This window comes from Microcaecilia unicolor, chromosome 1 (genome assembly GCF_901765095.1).
Source record: "Microcaecilia unicolor chromosome 1, aMicUni1.1, whole genome shotgun sequence".
Classification (NCBI taxonomy): domain Eukaryota; kingdom Metazoa; phylum Chordata; class Amphibia; order Gymnophiona; family Siphonopidae; genus Microcaecilia; species Microcaecilia unicolor.
Genome location: NC_044031.1, coordinates 566,029,698 through 566,055,076, shown reverse-complemented (window position 1 = coordinate 566,055,076; position 25,379 = coordinate 566,029,698). Strand labels below are relative to the sequence as shown.

The following is a 25,379-nucleotide window of genomic DNA, read 5'->3' as shown; positions in this document are numbered from 1 at the left end:
GAAAGGAGGACCACAGTCTGTCAGTCGCAATACCAGCATTCGGACTAGGCTACTTGAAGCAAGATTGAATGTCAGTGGCCTTAAGATGCAACACAGCCCACTAAATTTAGTTATTTTTATTTGAAATACATAGCTAATTGATTAGCAAGGAGAGTGTATACAGTTACTGATGTTAAGTTTTCAGTTGATACAAATTTATTAATAAGGTTAAAGAGCTTATGGATATTTAAATGATTATGGCCAATTTACTCTTTATAGTAGAGGGTTTTAGGTTCTACAATCTTTTTCTTATAATCCCTGATAGCTTTCCTCCAAAGCATTTTATTCCTGTTAGATTTATGTCTGGATCACTTCCTCTCTAATTTTCTACACTGCCTCTTCAGGAGGAGACTATCCTGATTGCACCAGGGTGACACCCTATGGGTGAGTTTAGGCGAACCTTTGATGGTAGCTATACTTTCTAGGGTAGAACTACATAACTCATCCCACTTACACAAGAAATCCTTGCTGCCTGCGTCTGGAAGTTGTGGACTATCAAAGGGTCCAGACCAGAATTTTACAGGATCAATTCTGCATCTCGATTTAAAAGAAGGAGAGGTGACAGTGGACTGAAAAGATCTAGTAACTTCCTTTCAGTAAAGAGTGAACTCCAGAGTCTTATGGTATGACCAAGTGAAATGACACCAGAATGGGTTTCCCAAATAGAAACTCTCCATATGCATAGTTCTACAAGCCAGCAGATCCAGCAGATGACCCCTAATGTGGGAGGATTGGGAATGTGGCAGAAGGAATCGCAAGGAGGCAAGAAAGTCAAGTAAGCTCTTTGTCTTCACATTTTTAGGGTTACCAAGATGCAACTTAATGTCACCTACTAATAAAACATTAGCATATTTAACACAAATATTTGACAGGAGCTGAGGGACAAAGACAGGTACACAGAGGAGCCTACAGGGAAGTTGTAGAGAAGTTCCACCTCCAGTCTGACAGCCTCTGTACTGCCTTGGTGGAAGGAGGTTTCGTAAAAGGAGAACAATCTCTTGGTGAAGCTGGAAGTAATCCTGAAGACAGGACCAGCCCATCAGGGGATGCAATATCCTCTTGCACCGAGGATGTATGTCCAGGAGTTTCTGCCATGAGGACAGCTGTTGAAGTTGGTGAATCAATTGTTAGGCATGTAGATAGCTGGGTAGCTGGTGGACGTGAGGATCACCTGGTCACTTGCCTGCCTGGTGTGAAGGTGGCAGACTTCATGCGTCAGCTAGATAGAATTTTAGATAGTGCTGGGGAGGAGCTGGCTGTCTTGGTACATGTGGGTACCAATGACATAGGAAAATGAGAGAGGGAGATTCTGGGAACCAAATGTAGGCTCTTAGGTAGAAATCTCAAATCCAGAACTTCTAGGGTAGCACTTTCAAAAGTGCTCCCCGTTCTATGCGCAGGGCCCAAGAGACAGGCAGGGAGTCTCAATGCGTGGATGAGGAGATGGTGCAGGGAGGAGGGTTTTAGATTTGTTAGCAACTGGGCAACATTCTGAGGAAGAGGGAGCCTATTCTGGAATGATGGGCTCCACCTTAACCAGGGTGGGATCAGGCTGGTGGCATCAACATTTAAAAAGAAGATAGATCAGCTTTTAAACTAGAAACTGGGGGAAGGCCGACAATCTTTCAAAAGCACATGGTTCAGAACAAGGTGTCTTTCAAAGATATCACCAAAACAGGGAAGATAGGGTATACCAATAGCAAGGTTGCAATAGAGAACATAGTAGACCAGCCACCTTATTTTCGAAAGTGATGGGCGCCCAGATTTCGACCCAAATCGGGAGATGGGTGCCTTTCTCCCGTGGGCGCCCAAATCGGTATAATCAAAAGCCGATTTTGGGCGTCTTCAACTTCAATCTGCGCGGAAATGGGCAAAGTTGATGGGGGCGTGTCAGAGGCATGGTGAAGGTGGGACTGGGGCGTGGTTATCGACTGAGGAGAGATGGGCGCCCTCAGCCGATAATCGAAAAAGAAAGGCGTTTTTACCGCGAATTTGGGTCATTTTTTGGACCCTTTTGTTTTCACGAACAAGTTCCCTAAATGACCACATGACCGCATGACCACTGGAGGGAATTGGGGATGATCACCCCTGACTCCCCCAGTGGTCACTAACCCCCTCCCACCATAAAATAACACACTTTAAGAACTTTTTTTCCAGCCTGTATGCCACCCTCAAATGCCATACGCAGCTCCATCACAGCAGTATGCAGGTCCCTGGAGCAGTTGTTAGTGGGTGCAGTGGACTTCAGGCAGGCGGACCCAAGCCCATCCCCCCCTACATGTTACATTTGTGCTGGTAAATGAGAGCCCTCCAAACCGCCCCCAAAACCCACTGTACTCACATGTAGGTGCCCCCCTTCAACCATAAGGGCTATGGTAATGGTGTAGAGTTGTGGGCAGTGGGTTTTGGGGGGGATTTGAAGGGCTCAGCACCCAAGGGGTGGGAGCTATGGACTTGGGAGGTATTTAATTTTTTTTTTTTTTTACTTTTTACAAGTGCCCCCTAGGGTGCCCAGTTGGTGTTCTGGCATGTGAGGGGGACCAGTGCACTACGAATCCTGGCCCTTCCCATGACCCAATGCCTTGGATTTGTTCGTTTTTGAGCTGGGCGCCTTCGGTTTCCATTATCACTGGAAAACGAAACCACCCAGCTCAAATCCACACAAATCTGATGCATTTGCCCGGCACAAACCGTATTATCGAAAAAAAAGATGGACGCACAATTTTTTCAAAAATATGGTCTGTCCCGCCCCTTCACATACTCGTTCTCAGACAGACACCCATGGAGATGGGCGTTCATGTTCGATTATGCCCCTCCAGGTGTCTTTAAATAAAAAGCAGATAGATTTTCAAGATTTCAAATTGTCACCGTCAACTGCTGAGCAAGATATAAATAGGAACAACAAACATAGTTTAAAATGTCTATATGCGAATGCCAGGAGCCTAAGAAATAAGATGGGGGAGTTAGAATATATTGCACTAAATGAAAAATTAAATATAATAGGCATCTCTGAGACCTGATGGAAGGAGATAACCAGTGGGACACTGTCATACCAGAGTACAAATTATATTATAATGATCATAGTGATAGGGTGGATCCTCTGCTCAGTGTGCAGTAGCGGCTAAGAAAGCAAATAGAATGTTAGGTATTCTTATGAAAGGAATGGAAAAGAAAAATGAGGACATTATAATACGTTTGTACTGCTCCATGGTGCGACAGCACCTCAAATACTGTGTGCAGTTCTGCATCTCAAAAAATATGTAGTGTAATTAGAAAAGGTACAGAGAAGGCGATGAAAATGATAAAGGGGATGGGACGACTTCCCTATGAGGAAAGGCTAAAGTGGTTAGGGCTCTTCAGTTGGGAAAAAGACAGCTATGGGGAGATATGATAGAGGGCTATAAAATAACAAGTGGAATGGCACATGTAGACGTGAATTGCTTGTTTACTCATTTCAAAAACACTAGGACTAGGGGGCACGCAATAATGCTACAAAGTAGTAAATTTAAAATAAATCAGAGAAAATATTTCTTCAGTCAACGTGTAATTGGACTCTGGAATTTGTTGCTAGAGAATGTGGTAAAAGCAGCTAGCTTAGCAGTGTTTAAAAAAAGGTTTGGATCATTTTCTAAAAGAAAAGTCCATAAGCCTTTATTAAGATGGACTTGGGGAAAATCCACTGCTTATTTCTAGGATATTCAGCATAAAATGTACTGTTTTGAGATCTTGCCAGGTATTTGTAACCTGGATTGGCCACTGTTCGAAACAGGATGCTGGGCTTAATGGACCTTCGGTCTGTCCCATTATGGCGATGTTTATGTTAGGAATTCAGTAAAATAGCTTTCTGAGGCAGACCAGCTTCCTGGTATTTACATGATAGCCACGCTGCTAATGATTTGTCAGTATTTAAGATTAAATTATGCTTACTCATCCAGGCTGTCAAAAAGCTGAATTTTCTTGTTAAAACCAGACATGACATCTTCTTGATTATCTTTCATGAAAATTGAAAAGTTGAATATCCTCTGTAAAAAAATGAATGGATTGCTATACAGGGCAGATATGCATACTTCCACTTTAAAAATGCTTGACAAAAGAGTATCTGGAGAGATCTATATCTGCTCTGTCTGTATCCAGCACTGAATATCCAGATTAATGCTTCTACCAGGAAGCTGGTCAGGCACAGGCCAATATTGAGTGGTGCACAGTTAACTCAGCATATAATTAGGACAGCTTATGCATTGTTCTAACTTTGTCTCCATACTTAGACAGTTGATGGACTGAATATCACCACTAACTGTGCTGAATCTGTCTAGCCTTTGCCCCTGGACCACCCCAAACCTAGCCGTTTAGGAAGTGGCTGATTAGAGTCAATATTCAGTGGCACTGCATGGTTATATAATGCTGAATACTGGCAACTAGCCAGCTCAACAAGATTTAACCAGGCAGAAGCCTCTACTGCATGGTTAAACTCTTTTGTATATTGACCTCGTATTGTTAGCCCAATAAAAAGGTATCATCTTTTTTTTCTTTAATTTCTAGTTAATAACCATACATGGAAATTGAAAATCCACATTTATCTATATGAATAGCAATTCTATGAAGTATGCAATAACAGTGACACGCCAGTTCCTCTCATATTTCATTAGTACAATGGTACATGTGCATGTCTGTGTGCACATTCCTGTGTAAATACTGAAGTTCCTAATATTATTCTGTAAATATTTGAATATTTTACATAGCACATATTTACAGTTATGTATACATATAGGTAGAGTTTGGACAAAAATACCAGGGAGGTAGTTCAGTCTCTATTGGTCTATATGGCATGGAGGAGTAGCCCAATGGTTAGCGTAGTAGGCTATGAATCATAGGACCTGGATTTGATTCCCAGAGTGGTTGCTTGTGATCCCATAATTTTCCTGTTCATCATAATTAACCTTCTCTCAATCCTTGATGAACATCCTCAATCTGTCCCCGTTACTTACTGGGGAGTCCCTGGTAGGTTAATGAGGAGGCATGAATGATCTCTGAATGTTCCTACTCTGTCAGCAGCCTGGATTCAAAATGATAATTCTGACCCCTAGTGGTAGTCTTGCAGTACTACTGCTAGAAATCAGGCTTTTAAATAAGGATCACAAACAGTAATGCACATAACCCTCCATTGCCCCAGGTACAAAGCCTAGATTTTCAGCCCACTAGGGATAGAAAAAGTGCCTGTATATAATGTGTAAACTACTTTGGTTGTGTCACAGAAAGATTATAAATCCATTACCCTTACCATTAACTGCTGTCCCAAAGTTCAGAACTTAGGCCCCAACGATCAAAACTCCTGGTGCAGCACAGAACAGTGCTGGAGTTTATTGCATTCAACAGCGCCCTAAAATATCTCCCTCATGATCAAAGCTAATAGTATGCAATTAATATGAGGGAGCAAATCGGGCGGATGGTGACCAGCTCTTGTGTTGAAGAGTTGACTGTTAAGCACTGCTGTCCTGCATATGTGCTGCAATGCTTGAGTGTGTGGGGGGGGGGGGGGGGGGGGGAGGGAGGGAGGAAGAGTGGGGGACAGCACAGCCCAATTGGGGGGTTTTCAGTCGATGATGACATTTTGCTGCGTGCTATCCATGAACGATTAAGATGTGATGCCGCAGTAGTTGAGACTTTTCCTCCATTCAACTTAGACACGTTTTGATTGCTAGTTCTGTTTTTGAGGAAATCAACTTATGTACATACAACATATGGTTGATGATTTAAAAATATAAAATAGGTTATACTGTAAATCATCAAATTCGATGTCAGAATTAATTAGCTTTGAAAAATGTTTGAGTTTTAGCTGCCTTGCTTTTGTTGTCCTGCACAAAATGTATGTGAATAACATTTGTTGTGAACAATGAATTTCAGTAAAACTCTGCTGTTTTGACATAAAATAGGTGATCAACAATTCTGTACCATTTACCTCATATACACCATGTTTGCTATGCAATTTGTAAGTTTCTACAGACGTGAACATTTTCTTAATCCTAGAGATAAATTGCACTTCTTGGATTACTCTGGCTAGTGAATGTATTTGAATGCCATCTCTTTATGGACCCTGTTTACTAAGGTGTGTTAGGATTTTTAGCGTGCCTACACTTAGTGTGCGTGCTAACAATGTAGGCGCCTATAGGGATATTGTAGGCACATACATGGTTAACGTGCGCACATGGTTAACATGAGTTAAAAACTTTAACACACCCTATATGTGCTACTCAAGGCTGAAAGAATCATGTTTAGAATGGAGCTGGCCTTCAACAATTCAGCGAATGACATGCTGAACCTCCTGAAGTTTTTTCTCTTGTTATCCAGGTGGTTCTACATGCTTACATTTGGTTATTCTGAGTCTTCGAATTTGTAAAATTCCTGATTTGCATACATAGTGGAATTCATAGAGATATTTGGCCCAGAGCATTATTTGGCATGCTGCAATAAAGATACTGAGATTGGCTTAGGGAATATTTGGCTCTCTTCTATGGAGATTTACTCAAATGAATTTTGCAGAATAAAAGCTAGAATTATTTACCTTGTTATAAAAGTTGTTTCAGCCGGTCTGATATTTCCTTTTTTTCAGTGGGCCTGACAGCATTCATCCTGCTCCTTTGGATTTTGTATTTAATCAGAACCGGGAGAAATTGAAGCTGTTTCTGCTGTCGCAGTCCCTTCCACTCTCACCAAGCCCATTCATCACAGTGACAAGGCCAGCAACCATGCACCAAAGTTCCTCCTTAAAACTTTTAATCCTGGGATCTAAATATGACTGATAAGTCCTGCCATTGCATAATAACTGGGACTCAAAGATTTGATAAACTGCCTTTCTTTGGCACAACCAAAGCTATTTACATTTATTATATGTAGTTACTTCCCCTAGGATCTGTGAATGCTGTCTCTGCAGATCTTCCAGCCTTTGCAAATCTGAGAAGCAGAACATTTAACCTAGTCATTGATCCCAGGTCCTCAGCATTGGCCTACCCCTTCCTGATATTTCTAATAATCTATCTCAATAGTACTAAAACAAAAATATTACATTCAGTGAAATTAACCAATTGTTGTTTAATACGATGTTAAGAATGGTATCAAATTAACAAATCTTTTTTTCTTTAAGTTGTTACTTGTGCAAGTATCAATTCGTTTGTGCTGGAACATGGAAGATGGCGCATAGTGAATGGCTCACATTATGAATACAAAACAAAGGTTGTGTTTAGCTGTGACCCTGGTTATTACAGATTAGGACCAGCATCAATTGAGTGCCTTGCTAATGGAACTTGGAGTTGGAGAAATGAAAGACCACACTGCCAAAGTAAGTATAAATAAGCTGGCATCATCAACATCACGGGACATTACTCCTGCCTCTTTTAATGTACTCCTCAGGGAGGCTTGGGAGAGAGGTCAGGGTTGATGATGCACAAGGCACTAGAGAGATATTTATTTTAAGTTTGTCAGAGGAAGGGGATTCAGGTCAGGTTGGGTCGGGGGGTAGGGGATACACTAGACACCAGGGACATATTTATTTTATGGAAATCAGGGGAAAATGGGGTATTGGATCTGGGGGATAGGGTGCACTAGACACCAGGGACATGTTTTTTTTAAAGTAAGTTGGGTGGTCCAATTAGGTCAGGTCATCAGGGATAGGGAGATTGTGGCCATTGTAAACCACGGAGCTCTCTACGCCACCTCAAACCTGTTGGTAGATTTCTCACATTGTGCCCCATGGTAGACATCAATGCATATTAGAGGAGTAGCCTAGTGCAGTGGCCTAAGAACCTGGGGAACTAGGTTCAATTTCCAGTGCAGCTCCTTGTGACTCTGGTCAAGTCACTTAACCCTCTATTGTCCCACGTACAAAATAAGTACCTGTATATAATATGTAAACCACTTTGATTGCAACCACAGAAAGGCAGTATATCAAGTCCCATCCATCTCCATTGCTGCAAGGTAATTAATGGGCATTTTAATATGCTATGTGCTGATGTCTACCATGGAAGTTAACTTCAGTGCAGAAACCCTTTTTACATATGGCAGCCACTACTGAGCAGGTGAATTACTCATTAACCATGCTCTGCAGCCTGCGGTAGCTTTCTGCCTCTAATTCTTATTGAGCAATTTTTATGCTGTGTACTGTAATACTGGACTGAATCCCATTCAAAGCAGTATAAGACTATAGAAAGCATTAGTAACCCTTTGGAGAAAATTAAGCATATGTTTATTTAAATAAAAATTAATTTTTCTACTACATTGTATGCCTGAGCAATTATCAGTGATTAAACTGCTATACAATTTAGCTTTACAACTGAAAAAAGCTCTCTTTTTGTTAGATTTGTGCAGTTAATCATAAAAATTGATCTAAACTGTGTTTAAATAAACATTTTGCATATGAATGTGTTGTTTTCCTTTCAAGTCATTTCCTGTGGAGAACTTTCCACAGCACCCAATGGGAACAAGATTGGAACTCAAACCACTTTTGGATCCACAGCAATATTTACTTGTGATGCCGGATTTATGCTTGTTGGATCAATTGTAAGAGAGTGCCTCTCTTCTGGACTCTGGAGTGGAATGGAAACCAGATGTTTAGGTATAAAATTTACACTCAATTCATATGTTTTGGCTGTTGAATTATCATCAGGTCAGTGACACAATCATTTATCAATAGGTGCTAATAATTCCCATGTTTGACCGAGGTAGTTGAAAATAAAAATAAGTATTTGGCATATGACAGAAACTGAGGTAGGCAAAAACCATACAGCCTATCCATCTGCCCATTCATACCAGCTACTGAGTTCCATAATCCCTTCCTCTTCCGTATAGATCCTTTATGCTTCTGCCATGCTTTCTTCAACTCAGATAAAGTTCTTGTCTAATCATCTTGATGTGCGATGGATTTGCTTTATAGCAGGTGCCTTTAACTTGTCCAGCCTGTACTAGATTAAAATTTTTAATCTGTAAATATTTAGGGTTTGAACGTACTTTTCTCCTCAGAACCAGCTTGACACAAGTCAAATCTGACTCATTTATTTATTTAGGGTTGTGTTTGTGTAAATATGTTCATATTTAGAGTTTTTGGATGTCATACAGATTTCTGACTTCTTCAAATACAAGCACTAACACATATAAACCTACATATGAACTTAACTCAGATATGTCAGAATTGGTGAATTAATGCAAATTAGAACTGAGTCACACTTGAATCTGTAGCGAGCAGTCAGTTCATAATTCATTCTGGTTTGGCTGGGATTGTATGAATTGCTCAGATTAGCTGGAGTTCAGAGTTGAGATTTCATTTGAACCAGTGCACCCACCAAACTTCTCTTTACAGTTAGCCATAAAAACAAATTTTATGGGGTGGAACTGTGAATAATTACCCAGAGATGACATTTGAAACAGTCCCTTTTCCAAGTACAGCATAGCACAGGAACACATCATTACTGGAATCTGAAAATGGGCAATCAAATAGCTGTGTGAGCTTTAGCACGAAGTAGGTATGCAAGCTTTTAAAAGTTCATAGCAAATCAGAAACTAAATAAAACATTGTTATTGTTTGTTTTGTAAATAATTGACTACAGTTAATTTGTTAGTGACATGAGTTCATAGACAAGAATATTTGAGCAGTGAGATGGAACAATTTAATTAATCATGCTGTAGATGAATTCCACCTATCTTAAAAAATTAAAAACAGTTCACAATTCTAGACAACTGGTGTGACATTAATAAAATAAATTAAGACTTTGAAATGACAGGTTTGGCTGTTATTATGGATGAGAGTCTTTTAAGGAATCATCAAGCCGGCATTCAGCCTTTGGGGTGTTTTTTTTTAATGCCTGCCACTTCCTTTTGCTAGTGTACCTTTAAACAGATGGTTATATTGCCACTAACCAGATAACTGCTAACTCTCCCAAAGTATTCTCCAGAGTGGAGGAGTGGCCTAGTGGTTAGGGTGGTGGACTTTGGTCCTGAGGAACTGAGTTCAATTCCAAGCACAGGCAACTCCTTGTGACTCTGGGCAACTCACTTAACCCTCCATTGGGAAAGTGTGGGGAACAAATGAAATAAAAATATTGCTATGGTAGTCTCTAAGGATATTCAGGGGGTGATTTCTCAAACAGCATTAGAGCCATACTATTTGGCCTTAACTGTTTTTTTTTTTTTAACACCGGTGCAATATTTAAATCGCTACAGGTTACTGAATAATGAGATGCACAATTTGCAAATGCATGTTTGACATCTCATTAATATGCAAATGCCCTAACACAACTTGTAGTGATACACTGAAAGGACTTCAGAACCATGTAAAATAACCCCAGATTTTAGTTGGGGTTATTTTACAGTCTGGTTGCATCAGGCTGCAAAGTCGCGGCCGATGCTCCCAGGCCTGCAGATCCGCTGGCTGACCCACCGCCCCCCCTCATCTCAAGCAGCCCCTCTAAGAAGACTCTTCCACCCCTCCACAAGGGCTACCTTCCTAGATGATTGGCAGTCCAGGTGAGGTCTAGGGGGGGGCGGTCTCTTCAGGGGTCTGAGGGTGGTCCAGTGGGGTCTTTGGCAGGAGCAATGCCCAGTTGCTCCTGTGTTCTGCAGAATCTCCCTCAAAATGGTGCCACTCAAGGTAGCAGCATGTGACTACTGCTAGGGGTCAAGGTAATATGATCCCTAGTGGTAGTTGTGTCATTTTGAGGGAGCCACTGCAGGATTTCTTGGTGCCACAGGATGACCCCATGGACCATCCTCAGACCCATGGAAACCCCCATCTGGACATCCCTTGGACCACCAATGATCTAGGAAGGTAGTCCTTGTGGGGGGTGGGAGGGTTTTCTGAGGGGGCTGCTTGAGTTGAGGGGTTGCTTGGGGCAGGAGAGCTGCTTGAGGTGGGAGGGGTGGGCCGGCTGGCCAGAGGATCTGCAGGTCCGGGAGCATGAATAAATATTTTGTCCTATTTGTTTTAAAAGTATTTCTATGTAATTTCATTCAGTGTCACGTAGTCTAGGTACTTTTTGAAAGAGTTAAAAAAATCAATTTACTTTTCCCATTCTACACCATTCAGGATTTTGAAGACATCAGTCATATCTGAATATCCCAGTCAGCAGCAATTATTCAGTAGCAAATGCTAGGAACGTTGAATTTAGGCTTAGCAAGCATGAAAACCTTGTGTTAGAACTCCTTAATTCTATATATACCGATCAAAATTGTTTATTTGCCCAATAAGCCAATTTGTGCTAATTGGGTGCTAATAATTAGCTATTGGTGCAAATTGACAATAATTTGAATTTATGCATGTATAGTTGAGATGTGTATAAACTTTTACACGTGGATCCAAATGGGGGTGGGTCAGATGCATTTTTAGGATTTGTGCACAGTGCTATAGAATTCAGGTGCATGGATTTACACCAGGGTTCAGTTGGTCTAAATCCTTGCACCAAAAATTGAGAATGGATCCTGACACAAAGCGCTATTCTATAAATGGTGCCCAACTTTGAGTGTTATTTATAGAATGATCAAAGAAAAAGAATTATGAAGTTATTAAGATCCTTTATGTAGAAACAAGAGAATAACAATTTTAAAATGACTGAATCTGTGAACAAGTTTTTTACAAACATGTAACACCCCTTTGCCTGGGTGCTTCTGGGTCCGGGATCCCAGAGAGCTGGAGTTCCCATGAAGGGCAGACTCTTGTTGGACTCTCGTTCATTCACTTGGCATTCGATGTATTCACCTTGGGAAAGAGGTGTTAGTAGGTCGGATGACCCTTTTCTCCCTCAGGAAACTCAAAACCAAGTCCAAAACCTCTGTGGAAAGCAAGGCTGGCAGTTAAGTTAGGCTGTCTTGGGGGAGACAGTTGTACACTTTTTGAGTCCAAAATGGCCACTCTGTAGTCAGCAACTTAAAACTCAAAAAACACTTTATTCTTTAACTATATACCACAAGAACATTCAAACTGTATGAACTCACCCCCCTTCAACTGATGCAATCTTTAACCAAGGTGTACTTTTGATATTCCCCAGGGGAACTTCAGTATTCTTCGCCCTTGGTTGTATTTACAAGATGCTCTGAAGTACAATTATTTACACTTTGTTAGGCATGGACAGGAGCCTGTACCCCAAAGACAGTGTCCCAAAGGCTATGCTCCTTTCAGTATCTCAGGTCCAGACCCTCATGGTCTGACTTCCACCCAGAGTGATCTGTTCAATGGCTCACCCTGACTATGAGATGGACACTCTCTGGCTTAAATCCCACACTCCTGTGTTGGGTCTCTCCACTGCCCACCCAGAGCTCTCTTCTCAGTCACTGTTTTTCTTAGCAGAAACTCTCTTCTTCTCTAGCCAATAGACTCACTTCTTTTGGTTATAGGATCCCCCTTTACCCTCCAGGTCAATGACAGGGGACCCTCAGGCAACCAAAGACCAGCGACCAATAAAAAAAGAACACCCTTCCAAAGGGCAACTAACTTTTTTTTTATTAATAACTAACTCCACCTCCCCTGTCACTGCCATTCAAAAGGGCACTATCGTTCTGCATTTTATTACAAAGCTACTCCCCTCGGGCTTGGCTTACTCTTAGTAATCCCCATATAATGGGGGATTACAAACATAATTAAGCCTATGCCTTTTCAATTATTGTTAACATCAATATGGATCATTGAAGTGTAAGTGTGTAACATGAGAAACCACTGTGCCTAATTAAAAGATGGAAATGATTGGAAAATTAACAACTGAATAAAAATAACATTAAAAATAAAAGACATATGAACTGAGACAACTGGAATTGATTCCATTCTGCTCAAACCTCCCTCCATTTCCAAATAACTACACAGGCACAACTCATTGGGAATCATAAGCTACAACTTTATTAATAGCACTCAAGCCAAATGCAATTCATCCAGCCCACACCAATAAGCCACCTGCCATATAGCTAGCTAAGCAACCCAAGAGCCAATCAGCCAATCTGTGTCTCACCATGTACTGTACACACACCCTCACTCATTCACATATTCTTTGGCAATAAAGACAGAAACCCAAATTGCCAACATCTGAATATACTTCCAAATACCAGCTCAACATTGTCTCAACCTGCAACACAGACCTGCCATTAAAGTTTTGCAAAAAAACAAAAACAAAAAAAGTCCATAATTCCAAATCATCCCACATAGTTGAGGTGACTATGACAAAACATTTGTTTTGCAGTCTGGTTGTTTGATGCTGATGGTTGCAGCAAAAATATTTAGCCCAGGGGGATAACCTGAAAAGCTAAGTTTAAACCGACTACTAGAAACTGTATACTGTATGTCTGAGTGTCACCTTTCTCACATCATATGTCTCCCCGATATGCACCCTCAGCCTATATACCTTCACTTCTGACAAATAGAATGTTGTTGTCACCATGTCTAACTCATTATCTATCATTTTCAATAACAGAACAGGGCACTTGGTCTTCTCTGAGGCTATTGAATTAAAAAAATATATCATCTGCCTTTCCTATAAATCCCAGTCAACAAATTGGCACAAGTGTTTGTATTATTTGAGGCCAAAATTGTTCTACAGGACCCAGGGGAATATGGATGTAACTATGGGAAATGTTCTTCCACATTGAGAACTAGACTCATCTCTAGTACCAGGAATTTATTTTAGATTAAAAATTATTATAATGGATAAGATGAGAGAGAGAGAGAGAGAGAGGGGGGGGGGGGGGGGAGAGAGAGAGAGAGTACAGACATATATTTATAGATTTTGAAGAAATAGTTACCTGACCATCTCTGCATTTAGATGGCTAAATTGTTAATTAACCCCTTGTAGATTGATCTCATTCAGAATTCAAGTCTGTTTACTCTTCCAAAAAGTATAGACATTAGGGGATGCACCAATGATGTTACACAGTAATACTCTTAAAACAAATAGGATAACTCATTTTCATGAAGATGTGGTAAAAAAGGAGTTAGTAGAGCTGGGTTTAAAAACAAGTTTGTCTAATTTCCTGGAAGTAAATTCTATAAATTGTTACTAAAGTAGATCTAGGTAGAGCCACTGATTATCCCTGAGAGTCAGCAGCATGGATTCTTACTACTTATTGGGTCTCTGACAAGTACTTATATGGTTTGGCCCAGTGGCATAGCACATGTCTACCCACTTTGACCTCAGGCCTACCCAGCAGTGGCACAGCTGGCTTGTGTCTGGCGGTGATCCCCAAGCACCACCAGCTGAAGACTCCCAGTATCTTTTAACTTTACTCCCCCCATCCTCAGTACCTTTTACATCCTTCAGTGCTGGGCCGAAAGCAAGCAGCGACTCATATCTAATACTACTACTAACTATCATTTCTATAGCGCTACTAGATGTATTGTGAGGAATGGGTTGATAAGCAGAAGCGGAAGGGGAGAAAAGGGGCCCTGCTTCCATGTAGAGGGGAAGAGGGGAAAGAGGGTGACTACAGAAACTACCGATCCCAGAAGGCCGCGCAAAGTAAAGGGGGGGAAGAGAGGGGAAACTACAAGTCCCAGAAGCCTGAGTTGAGCAGGAAACAGGAGGTGGAGGACTTGCCTTCTCAGAGAAGCAAGGGGGAGGAGGCTGATTGGGAAATGAAGTCTGAGGAAGGGAATGAGGAACACCTGCTGGGGGAGGGAGGGGCTGAGCATATGGACTGGCAAGAGGGAGAAGGAGGAGGGGAACAAGAGGAGATGGATATCTCAGCTTTTGCTCGGGGCCAGGAGGGGACCAAAGGAAAGTAAGTCCTGGAAAACAGACTGTATGAGTGCTAACCCTGTGTGGGTGGTTGTCAGGAGTGAGTGCTGACAAATGAGGGAGGTGGGTCTCTAGGTTTAGCTGACAAGGAACTGCTAGAACCTAGGGGAACTCATACAGCAGCGGGAAAGTTTGCAACAAGATAGCATTTGAACTTGAGAACTGAACTTTGGATTAGAACTCTATAAGGGGGAGAGAAATGAACTGAAGGGGCCTGTGCCAGGAACAGGACCCGTATAGAAGCATTGTTCACTTGGGAGCCTTATCTGGAGAGAAGCCAGGGAGCCGATAGACCTGGTTGCTGGCCTAAAACAACTTTGCAGGCGTGATCTGCTAAAAGTAGATGACGGCCTCCACCTGAGGAAAAGAACTACTGTCCCGCAGGACAAAGGGGGAGGAAGGGGAGAACGGACACAGGGGGTCCCAGTAGACGGAACTGTTTTCTTTTGGCTACCCAAAGAGGAGTATCTTTTTCAGTAGCCCGCCAGTCCTGGAACTGATTGACGGACTTCAGGCGGGAGTGAACTCAGCAGAGGAAGCATGATCTGTGTTTGAATACCAGCAAGGAGGATTACTAGCAGTGCGGAGGTGATTCCCGGATCAGGGCAAGGAGGAGGCAACACCTCGAGCGGTGGACCAGTACCGAGGTGACAGTATGCAGCGCTGTACAGTTGAACATGAAGTGCCTGCCCTGAGCATTCCCTCTGACACAACTTCCTGTTTGTAGGACCAGGAAGTTGCATCAGAAGGAATGTTCAAGGTCAGCACAAGTAGCCAGTATGAATTGCTGCTTGCTGCTGGCCCAGCATTGAAGGATTTAAAAAGGTACCAATATGTCCTAATCTGACAACTAAAATCCTTATAGTCTGTTATTAACAAAGCGGAAATTTCCTTGTCTAATTTTGCAGCCTGAAAAGAGAGTGCATATATACATTAAATAAGAACGGAAATAAGGGAGAACCCCATAGAATCCCACAGGGATTCCTCTACCCATTCAATAGACAGGTCTTCATTTTAACCCTGTATGAACTCAGTTTCAAAAAACCCTGGAATCAATTGTATAATGACATCCTAATATTATCCAGAATTTGCAAAAGAATGTAATTTTCCACTAAGTCAAAGGCACAAGTTAGATCAAATTGTAAAACCAGTGCCTTTTTACCATAACTAAGCAGTAGGCTAATATTATCCATGCCCATTACAGTTTCCATGCTGAAAAGTGATCTAAAGCCTGATTGAGAAGAGTACAACAAATTATGACAATCCAGGTGTTCTGTTAATTGGCAAACTGCTATACCCTCTATTAGCTTAGCAAAAAGGAGGATAGACACAATAAGTCTATGATTGGGCAGAAGCTCACTAGGTTCTTTACTTTTCTTTATGAGGGGAATGATAATTATCTCTCCTAGATCTAGTGGAAATATTCATAAGGATAGCATTGCTTCTAGACTAACAAAGTTGGCATTTGTAACTCCAGAGAAGCATCTTTTAGAATAAATGAGGGGCAGTTGTCCAGTAAATAATAAGATGCTGGTCAAGGGGTGGGTTCCCATGTTCACTCACCTGGAGCTCAAGCCCGCTCAATTAAGCATCTGGTTAAGCCCCTGGTTTGGCCACTGTTGGAAACATGATATTTTCTTCTTACAAAAAGATTCTGGGATGAATGGTTATCTTTGACCAGATGCTTTAAAGGACTGAATGTGTGGTGAAGTGCCTTACGGCATCTGTCTGGGGGGGGGGGGGGGGGGGTTAAATATCTTACAATTTGGCAGCCACAACCACTTGATCTATAGTCACAGTCACTTTTGGATTATACGATTGAATAGTCTATTGTTCTATTTTACTTATAGTGTAGGTGTGGTGCTTACTTATTAGTGTGCCAGAGGTGGGCATTTGGGATGTGTATGTGTGCGGGGAGGGGTCAAAGTGTAGCAGGGGATGATACATTTGCATTATTAGCTTTGACACAAAACTATGAGTTGAATGACCCTTGGTGGATTAAGTTTCTAACACCTTGAGATTACATTTGCTTCTCAGGGATGCATGGATACAGCGCTGTATCCACTCCATTCCCATTTGTTCCCTCGGCAGCCGACCGTGGCCCTTCTCCAGGATTTTCCTCCGTGAACAACGAAGAGAAATAATTGTTTAGCTTGTTTGCTTTATCTTCATCACTCTCCACATAGCCATTCTCATTATTTTTCAGTCTCACAATTCCATTCCTATCTCTTCTCCTTTCTTCAATATATCTAAAAAAGGTCTTGTCAAGTCTCTTTACATCTTTAACCATTATTTCTTCCATTCGTGCTTTTGCTAGATGTATTTCCCTCTTTGCTTCTTTGAGTTTAATCCGATAATCTTTTCCATGATCCTCTCGTTGCATCCTTTTGTATTTCTTGAACAAAGACTCATTTGCTCTTATTTTGTCAGCTACTTGTTTGGAGAACCATATAGGCTTCCTGCTTCTCTTGTTTTTGTTTACTTTCCTCACAAAAAGATCAGTCGCCATATTTATAGCAGCCTTTAGTTTTGACCACTGTTTTTCCACTTCTCCTACGTCTTTCCATGCCAACAGCTCATTTTTCAGGTATTCCCCCATTTTATCAAAATCAGTACGTCTGAAATCCAGTACTTTGAATTTTGTGCGTCTGCACTCTGCCTTCGCCCTTATATCAAACCATATGGTGTGATGATCACTATTACACAGGTGGGCACCCACCCAGATATTGTAAACACTACCTCCATTCGTGAGCACTAGATCCAGCATCGATCTTTCCCTTGTGGGTTCTGTCACCATTTGTCTGAGCAAGGCACTTTGACATGCATCCACAATCTCCCTACTTCTTTCTGATTCAGCAAACGGGACATTCCAATCCACGTCAGACAAATTGAAATCTCTCAACAGTAGCACCTCCCCTTTCATACCAATCTTTTGAATATCTTCTATCAGATCCTTGTCTAACTTCTCAGTTTCCACAGGATGTCTGTAGATAACCCCCGTGTGGATACAGGTTCCTTCTTCACTTTCCAGGATGATCCATAAAGCTTCTTCCTTTCCCCATGTTCCCCACATTTCAGCCGCTCTGATATTATCTCTCACATATAAAGCCACTCCTCCACCTCTTTAGCCCTCTCTATCCTTCCTAAAAAGATTATAGCCTGGTATGGTCACATTCGTGGGAATCGTTGAACCACGTCTCTGTAATAGCAACAATATCCAAGTTTTCATCAAACATCAGGGCTTGCAAGTCTTGAACCTTTTTGCTTAGACTACGAGCATTTGTTCACATAGCTTTCCATGTGCTTAGTGAATTTAGGTGGTTTTCTATGTTTACATGACCTTTCCCTCTGCCATGATGTTTATTCTGGGGATGACATTCCAAAATCCTTTGTTTCCTTTTGTCACCCACACCCTCTAGTTTAAATGTCTAGAAACATACCTTCTGAATTTCTCCCCAAGGATCCTTTTTCCCATCACAGAAAGATGTAGTCCATCATTACAGTACAGCCTGCTATTTTTCCACGTATTGCCCCATTCTCCTATGTATCTAAAACCTTCTTCTTCTTTACACCAAGGCTCAAGCCACTTATTGAATTCCTTTGTTTTGCGCATTCTTTCCTCTCCCTTCCCCCATGTAGAAATTACTTCAGAAAAAGCCACAGTCCTAACCAAAGATTTCAGTCCCTCCCCAAGCTTCTGGAACGCTCAATGTGCAGCAAAATTGCTATTGTTGGCCGGGTCATTTGCCTCAATCTCTTCTCAGGTCACATTCAGTATTTGGTCTGTACATCTTGTAGCTGAAGATCCTGGAAGACATTTCACTTGGTTGGAACCCCTGAACTGTGTTCCTAAGTTAATGCCTCTGATAATGGAGTCTCCGAGCAGTAAGACTTTTCTGCTTTTCACCATTCTGTCATTATTTGCAGGATGCTTCTTGGGTTGTGCTGCTTTCATTGCCTCTGGTTCCACCAAAGTACTTCTTTTTTCACTATCATAATGGTGCAACGCTGCAAAAGAATTTGACAGGGGCAAAGCATGGGAGGGCAAGTGTTTCTGTGTCACAGATCTTAATCTTCCAGGGCCTACTGTGACCCATCTATTCCTCTGTTGTTTTATTCTCTGAGGTAGAGGTGGTGGTAAATTAGCTGGGAAATGAGTAATCCTGGATGCTTCTTTAATTGTATCTAATTTCTTTTTGAATTTGTTGATCTCATCTTTCAAAGCTGATATTTGGAGACAGATAGGGCAAGATCTAAGGTTCCACATAGTTTGCTTTAGGATTAAAGCAGAACATGTATTGCACTGAATGAAGGTCATAATGATGTGATTTACAAGTGTGAAAAGGTGAACTATGATAGGAAATAACAATAATTAGGATTGACCAATTAAGTGTAACAAAGATACTTGTCCCTTGATTGCCCTATTGTGCAGCAAAGAGCAAACTGGAGTACAGAGTTTCCAAGACAGTACTGGTAGGTGGGGCTAAATCATACCATCTTGGTGCTACTCTCTAGCCCAGAAGATAAAAACAAACCAGGAAGTAGAGCCTCACGGTTGGTACTGGTGGGCAGGACTAAACTAGGCAGTCGTGACCAAGGAGGTTTAATAGACAGGAGAGCAAGTAGCCCTTTTACTAAGCTGTGTAGGCATTTACATGCACCCAACATGTGTTAATTTGGAATTACCATCCAAGTGGCCTGGGCAGTAATTTCATATTTTATGTACGTGCTGGAAAATTATTTTTATTTTCCGGTTTGTAGCGCTATCTGGGCGGTAAAAAGCATTGTATGCACATGGACCACTACCACCCAGTTAACATGTGAGACCTTACCGCTAAGTCAATGGGTAGCGGTAAGGTCTCAGACCCATAATGGACGTGTGTCAATTTTCATTTTGTTGCATGTCCATTTTCGGCCCAAATGATCTGCGCATCCAGAACATGTTCCTACACTAGAACAGACCATTTTTCAGCACACCTTAGTAAATCGGCCCCCAAGTGATGTCAAAACGTTGAAGCCAATTAGGTCAGTCTCAGTTTCCCCTTCCCTGTGTATCCATCATCGCCATACTCTCAAAACAAAGCAAGCAAACCTATGAGCTGCTGCACCCATGTTGTGTTGCTCTTTATTGTTGGTAGCATTTCTATTTAATCTCACATATTTTCAAACATGCCAGCTTCTGCAGCATACGGATGTACACAGAGGAAGTATAATAATGGAATAACTTTTCATAGGTAGAGTAGTAATTTGTTATAAACCATAATCAGTGTGTCATTTGGAGGGGCTAGTTATAGGGACACCCTAGCATGTGTTATATTCATGCAGAAATTGTTTTTTTTCCTGATAAAGAGCCACTGAAATAGACATCATGTTATGATAATCAGGAGCTCAATATTCAGAGTTTCTATCTATGTCTTTATTTATGACATTTATACCCCACATTACACATGAATTGTAGGTTGAAACCTGGGAACATTTTAAAGCTTTTTTTTTTTCCTATGCCTAGATCAAAAGAAAAAGATGGTATGTGGGAACTTGCTCCTTTTGTTTTGTGGATTGCAGAGGTATATTATAAAAATGCGATTAAATCACAGACTTCAAAATGGACTCTTCCCTACGGACAAAGGAAACATCCTACTTACTCCGCTACCAAAAGATGCTAAAAAAAGCACAATGGACCTAACCAACTATCGACCAGTAGCATCTGTTCCACTCATAACCAAACTCATGGAAGGCATAGTAATAAAACAACTTACTGAATACCTAAATAAACATTCAATTCTCCACGAATCTCAATCAGGATTTCGGTCAAATCACAGCACCGAAACTGTGCTAGTGTCTGCAATGGACTCATTTAAACAAGAAATCGCAAGGGGCAATAACATACTCCTCTTACAATTCAACATGTCCAGTGCCTTTGACATGGTTGACCATGAAATACTATTACATTTACTAGAATACTTCGGAATAGGAGGCACAGTTCTCAAAAGGTTCAAAGGATTCTTGAGCACAAGATCATACCAAGTAACAACGAACATGGACAGATCACCTCCATGGACACCTGAATGTGGAGTTCCCTAAGGATCCCCCCTATCACCAACCTTATTCAACCTGATGATGATACCTTTGGCTAAACTTCTAGCAAATCAAAACCTCAACCCCTACATATATGCAGATGACGTCACGCTCTCCATCCCGTTCAAACATGATCTAAATGAAATCACTAACGAGATTAACCAAAGCCTCCAAATAATGCACTCCTGGGCAAACACATTCCAACAAACTAAATGCAGAAAAAACACAATGACTTGTTCTCACCTCACAACACAACACAAAAAACTTCCTTACCATAACCACACCTTACTGTTCTTTGCCGATCTCTCAGAACTTGAAAATTCTAGGAGTAACCATTGATCGAAACCTCACTCTCGATGCTCACGTGAAAAACACAGCAAAAAAGATGTTCTATTCCATGTGGAAACTCAAAAGAGTAAAACCTTTCTTCCCGAGATACATATTCCGTACCCTGGTACAGTCAATGGTAATTAGTCATCTCGATTACTGCAATGCACTGTACGCAGGCTGCAAAGAGCAGAACATCAAAAAACTCCAAACTGCCCAGAATACTGTGGCCAGACTCATATTTGGAAAAACCCTTGAGGGAGAAACTCCACTGGCTCCCACTTAAGGAACGTATTGCATTCAAAATCTGCACAATGGTACACAAAATCATTCACGCAGATGCCCCAATCTACATGCTAAACCTTGTGGACCTACCTCCCAGAAACGCCACAAAATCATCCTGCAAATTTCTTAACCTGCACTTCCCCACCTGCAAAGGACTAAAATACAAGAATATGCATGATACTACCTTCTCCTACATGAGCACGAAGTTATGGAACGCACTATCTAGAGACCTGAAAATAATCGACAAAACTACTATCTTTCGCAAATCCCTCAAGACATATTTCTTCAACAAAGCCTACAATGAAAACCCAGAACCTTACTAATCCACCTCCGAAAACCCACCGTCTAGTATACCTAATAAATTCCTTCCTTCTTCTCTATACTTCTTCTCTATTCAATCTCTGCACAACAATAATTGTATCTGACATCCAGGATTAACTGTATTTAACAAAATTATGTAAGCCACTTTGAGCCTGCAAATAGGTGGGAAAATGTGGAATACAAATGCAATAAATAAATAAATAAATAAATATTTTTATTACTATTATTTAAAAGACAGATATTGAATAATGAGGTCAAAGCTACCTTCATGCAGAAGTCCAGAGTCAGTCTAAATGTGGAGTGGATGAGTGGCCTAGTGGTTAAGGTGGTGGACTTTGGTCCTGAGGAACTGAGTTCAGTTCCCACTTCAAACACAGGCAGCTCCTTGTGACTCTGGGCAAGTCACTTAACCCTCCATTGCCCCATGTAAGCCACATTGAGCCTGCCATGAGTGGGAAAGCACGGGGTACAAATGTAACAAAAAAAATGTACCAACATTGTCCAGTTCAGTACACTATTAGCCACCAATTTCATACAAAGTAAATTATGTTTATTGGAAAATAAATATGTTGGCTCAGGCTGCCTGCTATATGAATATTCCATCATTGTTTTATCATTGCTACCAAGTATTATATATGGGCATTTGCTTTAAACTTTGATTGTTTTAATTTGTTTATTCAGATGTTACATACACCTGGTTTGCTTTTTAAACCCAAAGGTGAATCCTAAGGGTGGTTGAACAATTAGGTATGAACTGTGTTGTTTCTGACTTTACTTGTTTTGGAGTGCTTTGGGTCCTGCTGATCTGTCTGGAATTTTGGAAGATGAAAATAAGAAAATACAAATAAAATTTTGAATGTTCAGTGTGGAAGTGGTTGTTTACTTTTGCAATGTGATGGATGCCTGTTCTAGCATGTACATGTACTAATCCTGGAATAACTGACTATATGGCTATAATTTCTGAACATGCGGTATCATTAAAGGACAAACATTTAAATGCCCAGTTGGGTATATATGCTTATCTCAACTTTGTTAAAGCCTGGACTGAAAAGACTGAAAGCCCACCTCTTTAACATTGCTTTTGACTCGTAACCACTTGTAACCACTCGCCTCCACCTACCCTCCTCTCCTCCTTCCTGTACACATTAATTGATTTGATTTGCTTACTTTATTTCTTGTCTATTAGATTATAAGCTCTTTGAGCAGGAACTGTCTTGCTTCTATGTTTGTGCAGCGCTGCGTATGCCTTGTAGCACTATAGAAATGCTAAATAGTAGTAGTACTAGTAATGTCCATCTATTTGTTCCCATGATATAACTGAATTCTATTATTCTATCTCAGTGTGTTATCAAATGTAAGCCACATTGAACCCGACTTTGCTTGGGATAATGTGTGCTATAAATGTAACCCCCCCCCCCCCCCATCCATAAAAAAACCTCCTTTATCCTCTACCTTTTAAGACACTGCCTACCTGCTGTATAGTGATGGCACAAGGAAAGCAAGCTTGGTCCAGTGAAGACTAACTTAAAGTAACCTGTTCCTTAGCTGGGCCCTAGTATTAACATATTGAAAATGCAACCATACCATGCCGCTTTGGTTGTGTTCCACTAATAAGTTAAATGATTAACTGGCTTTCTTGAAAGGATTATATAAACTTAGGATCATGACTAGGGACACAAACATACACTTATTTGTTCAGTATCACCATTCCTCATGGGCAGCCACAAAACAACCTTTTAGGGTGGATAGTGTTCACTATGAGCGACTTTTATTATCAACCAGATAGAGATAAGAGTTTTCAGTTTTGCCACTGTATAAATCATCACAAGAACAAAATATTAGAAAAGCAATGGGCTGCATTAGGGGCTTTTAGCCCATTTATGATTAAACCAAAGAGATCTGCATGAAACAAAATATTTATTTTTAATTTGACTTATAAAACCACTTGACCCTGAAACATGTTAAAAACTGTTACAGATGGATCAGCAATAAAGAACAACAACTTAGATGCAGCAGCTCATAGGTTTGCTTGCTTTGTTTGAGTGTTTGGCAATGATAGCTGCATGAGGGAGTGGAAGCAGAGATTAACTAAACTGGCTTCTTTGTTTACAGTGGACTAGATAGGCTCACTTCCACTCCTGTCTATTAAACCTCCTTGGTCTTGACACTACTATGTAGTACTGAGGGTAACAGCAAACTGGGAAACAAAGCCAGAAAAAGTAAAGCATATTTATTTATTTATTTATTTATTTATTTATTTAGTTGTATTTTGCTCATACCTTTTTCAGTAGTTGATCAAGGCATGTTACATTCTTATACACCATGTTAATGCATGTTAGTAGATCTGGCCCTTAAACTGTCAGCCCTATGAGGATAGAGAAACACGACTGTGCCTGAATGTAACTCACCTTGAGTTATGAGGGAAAAAAGAAAACAAAATATGAAGGAAAAAAAAAAGTTAAAACTTGTATCTGTCTGGTTAGATTATTGGTATAGATACAGACATTATTTCTCAGTGAGATGAAACTGGATTTGTTCAGACCTGATATTTTCTTTCAATATGAGAAAAATTTGTTGCAGGTTGAATGTTTTCCAAATATTCTTTATTTATGCATTATACGATTTTCCTAAAATGGAGGTATAAATGAATTTCATTATCAACAACTATTTCTTTAATGATGTCAATTAAAAGGCATTTTCCCTGTTTCTGAGATAAGCTTTCATTGTAGCGACAGTTATTATATTGCTAATGGTGGCATTCGAGATGTTTAGTAGCATGTTTTATTGATCCTGTAATTGTTCCATTATATAACAATATTTGTAAAATGATTATTAGATTTGGAAACAAGCTAGCGAACTAATTGTTGTAATATTCTCCTGCTGACTTTGCTAAAGAGATTTCAAATACGTTACTGAATTGTTCTATATAACACTTTAACATTTTTATAAATTATTGAATTGAAAGAGTTAGGAGCATACGATTACCAGATGAGAAACTTCAATGACAACTGGCTGCTCACCCCCCCCCCCCCCATGCAAAATAAATTAGGTAAAAGTAAAATGTAGATCATGAATTCGTACTTGTTCATCCCTCTAAGGTTAAATATTAATTAAAGCGTGTGAGTGTGTCCCATCTTGCACAAAGTGCTGTTGGGGTAGGCCATTCTTCTGCTTCTGCCTTCTTTGGCTGGCTATTTTTTTATTGGTTCATACATTGTTTTGGACTCTACCCATTTTTAGGAGAGACTCAAGATAAACTTTGGGAGCTGATAGCTAGGTGATAGATTTATAGCTTGTGTTTATACAAACTTGTGTGTGTGTGTCTTTTACCTCTATATGAATATCTGTTTTATTTGGAAGAAATCAAATATTTTAGTTCTTCAGCTTTTTTTCTAGGTCTGACTCTTGATCTGGACTGGATTACCATTTCTTTTGCTGCTTGTTCTACATTGGTTCTTGACCTCCTGTTGGTTAGCACTAAATAGTTGAGGTGTATATTGTTGATACGTATTTCTGAAATGATTCTAAAAACATCATTAGGAGTAGCCTAATGGTTGAGCAGTGACCTGAGAACCA

General features: G+C 40.6%; 1 protein-coding gene across 1 annotated transcript in view; it reads left to right on the top strand.

Annotated features, from left to right (window-relative positions):
* The window catches only part of CSMD3 (CUB and Sushi multiple domains 3), a 2,043,988-nt gene that overhangs the window by 1,765,637 nt on the left and 252,972 nt on the right, over window positions 1-25,379 (top strand). Inside the window, exons 52-53 of the mRNA XM_030189879.1 lie at window positions 7,178-7,372; window positions 8,471-8,644. Coding sequence (XP_030045739.1) covers window positions 7,178-7,372; window positions 8,471-8,644 — 369 coding nt within the window. The remainder of the gene's footprint in view (window positions 1-7,177; window positions 7,373-8,470; window positions 8,645-25,379) is intronic.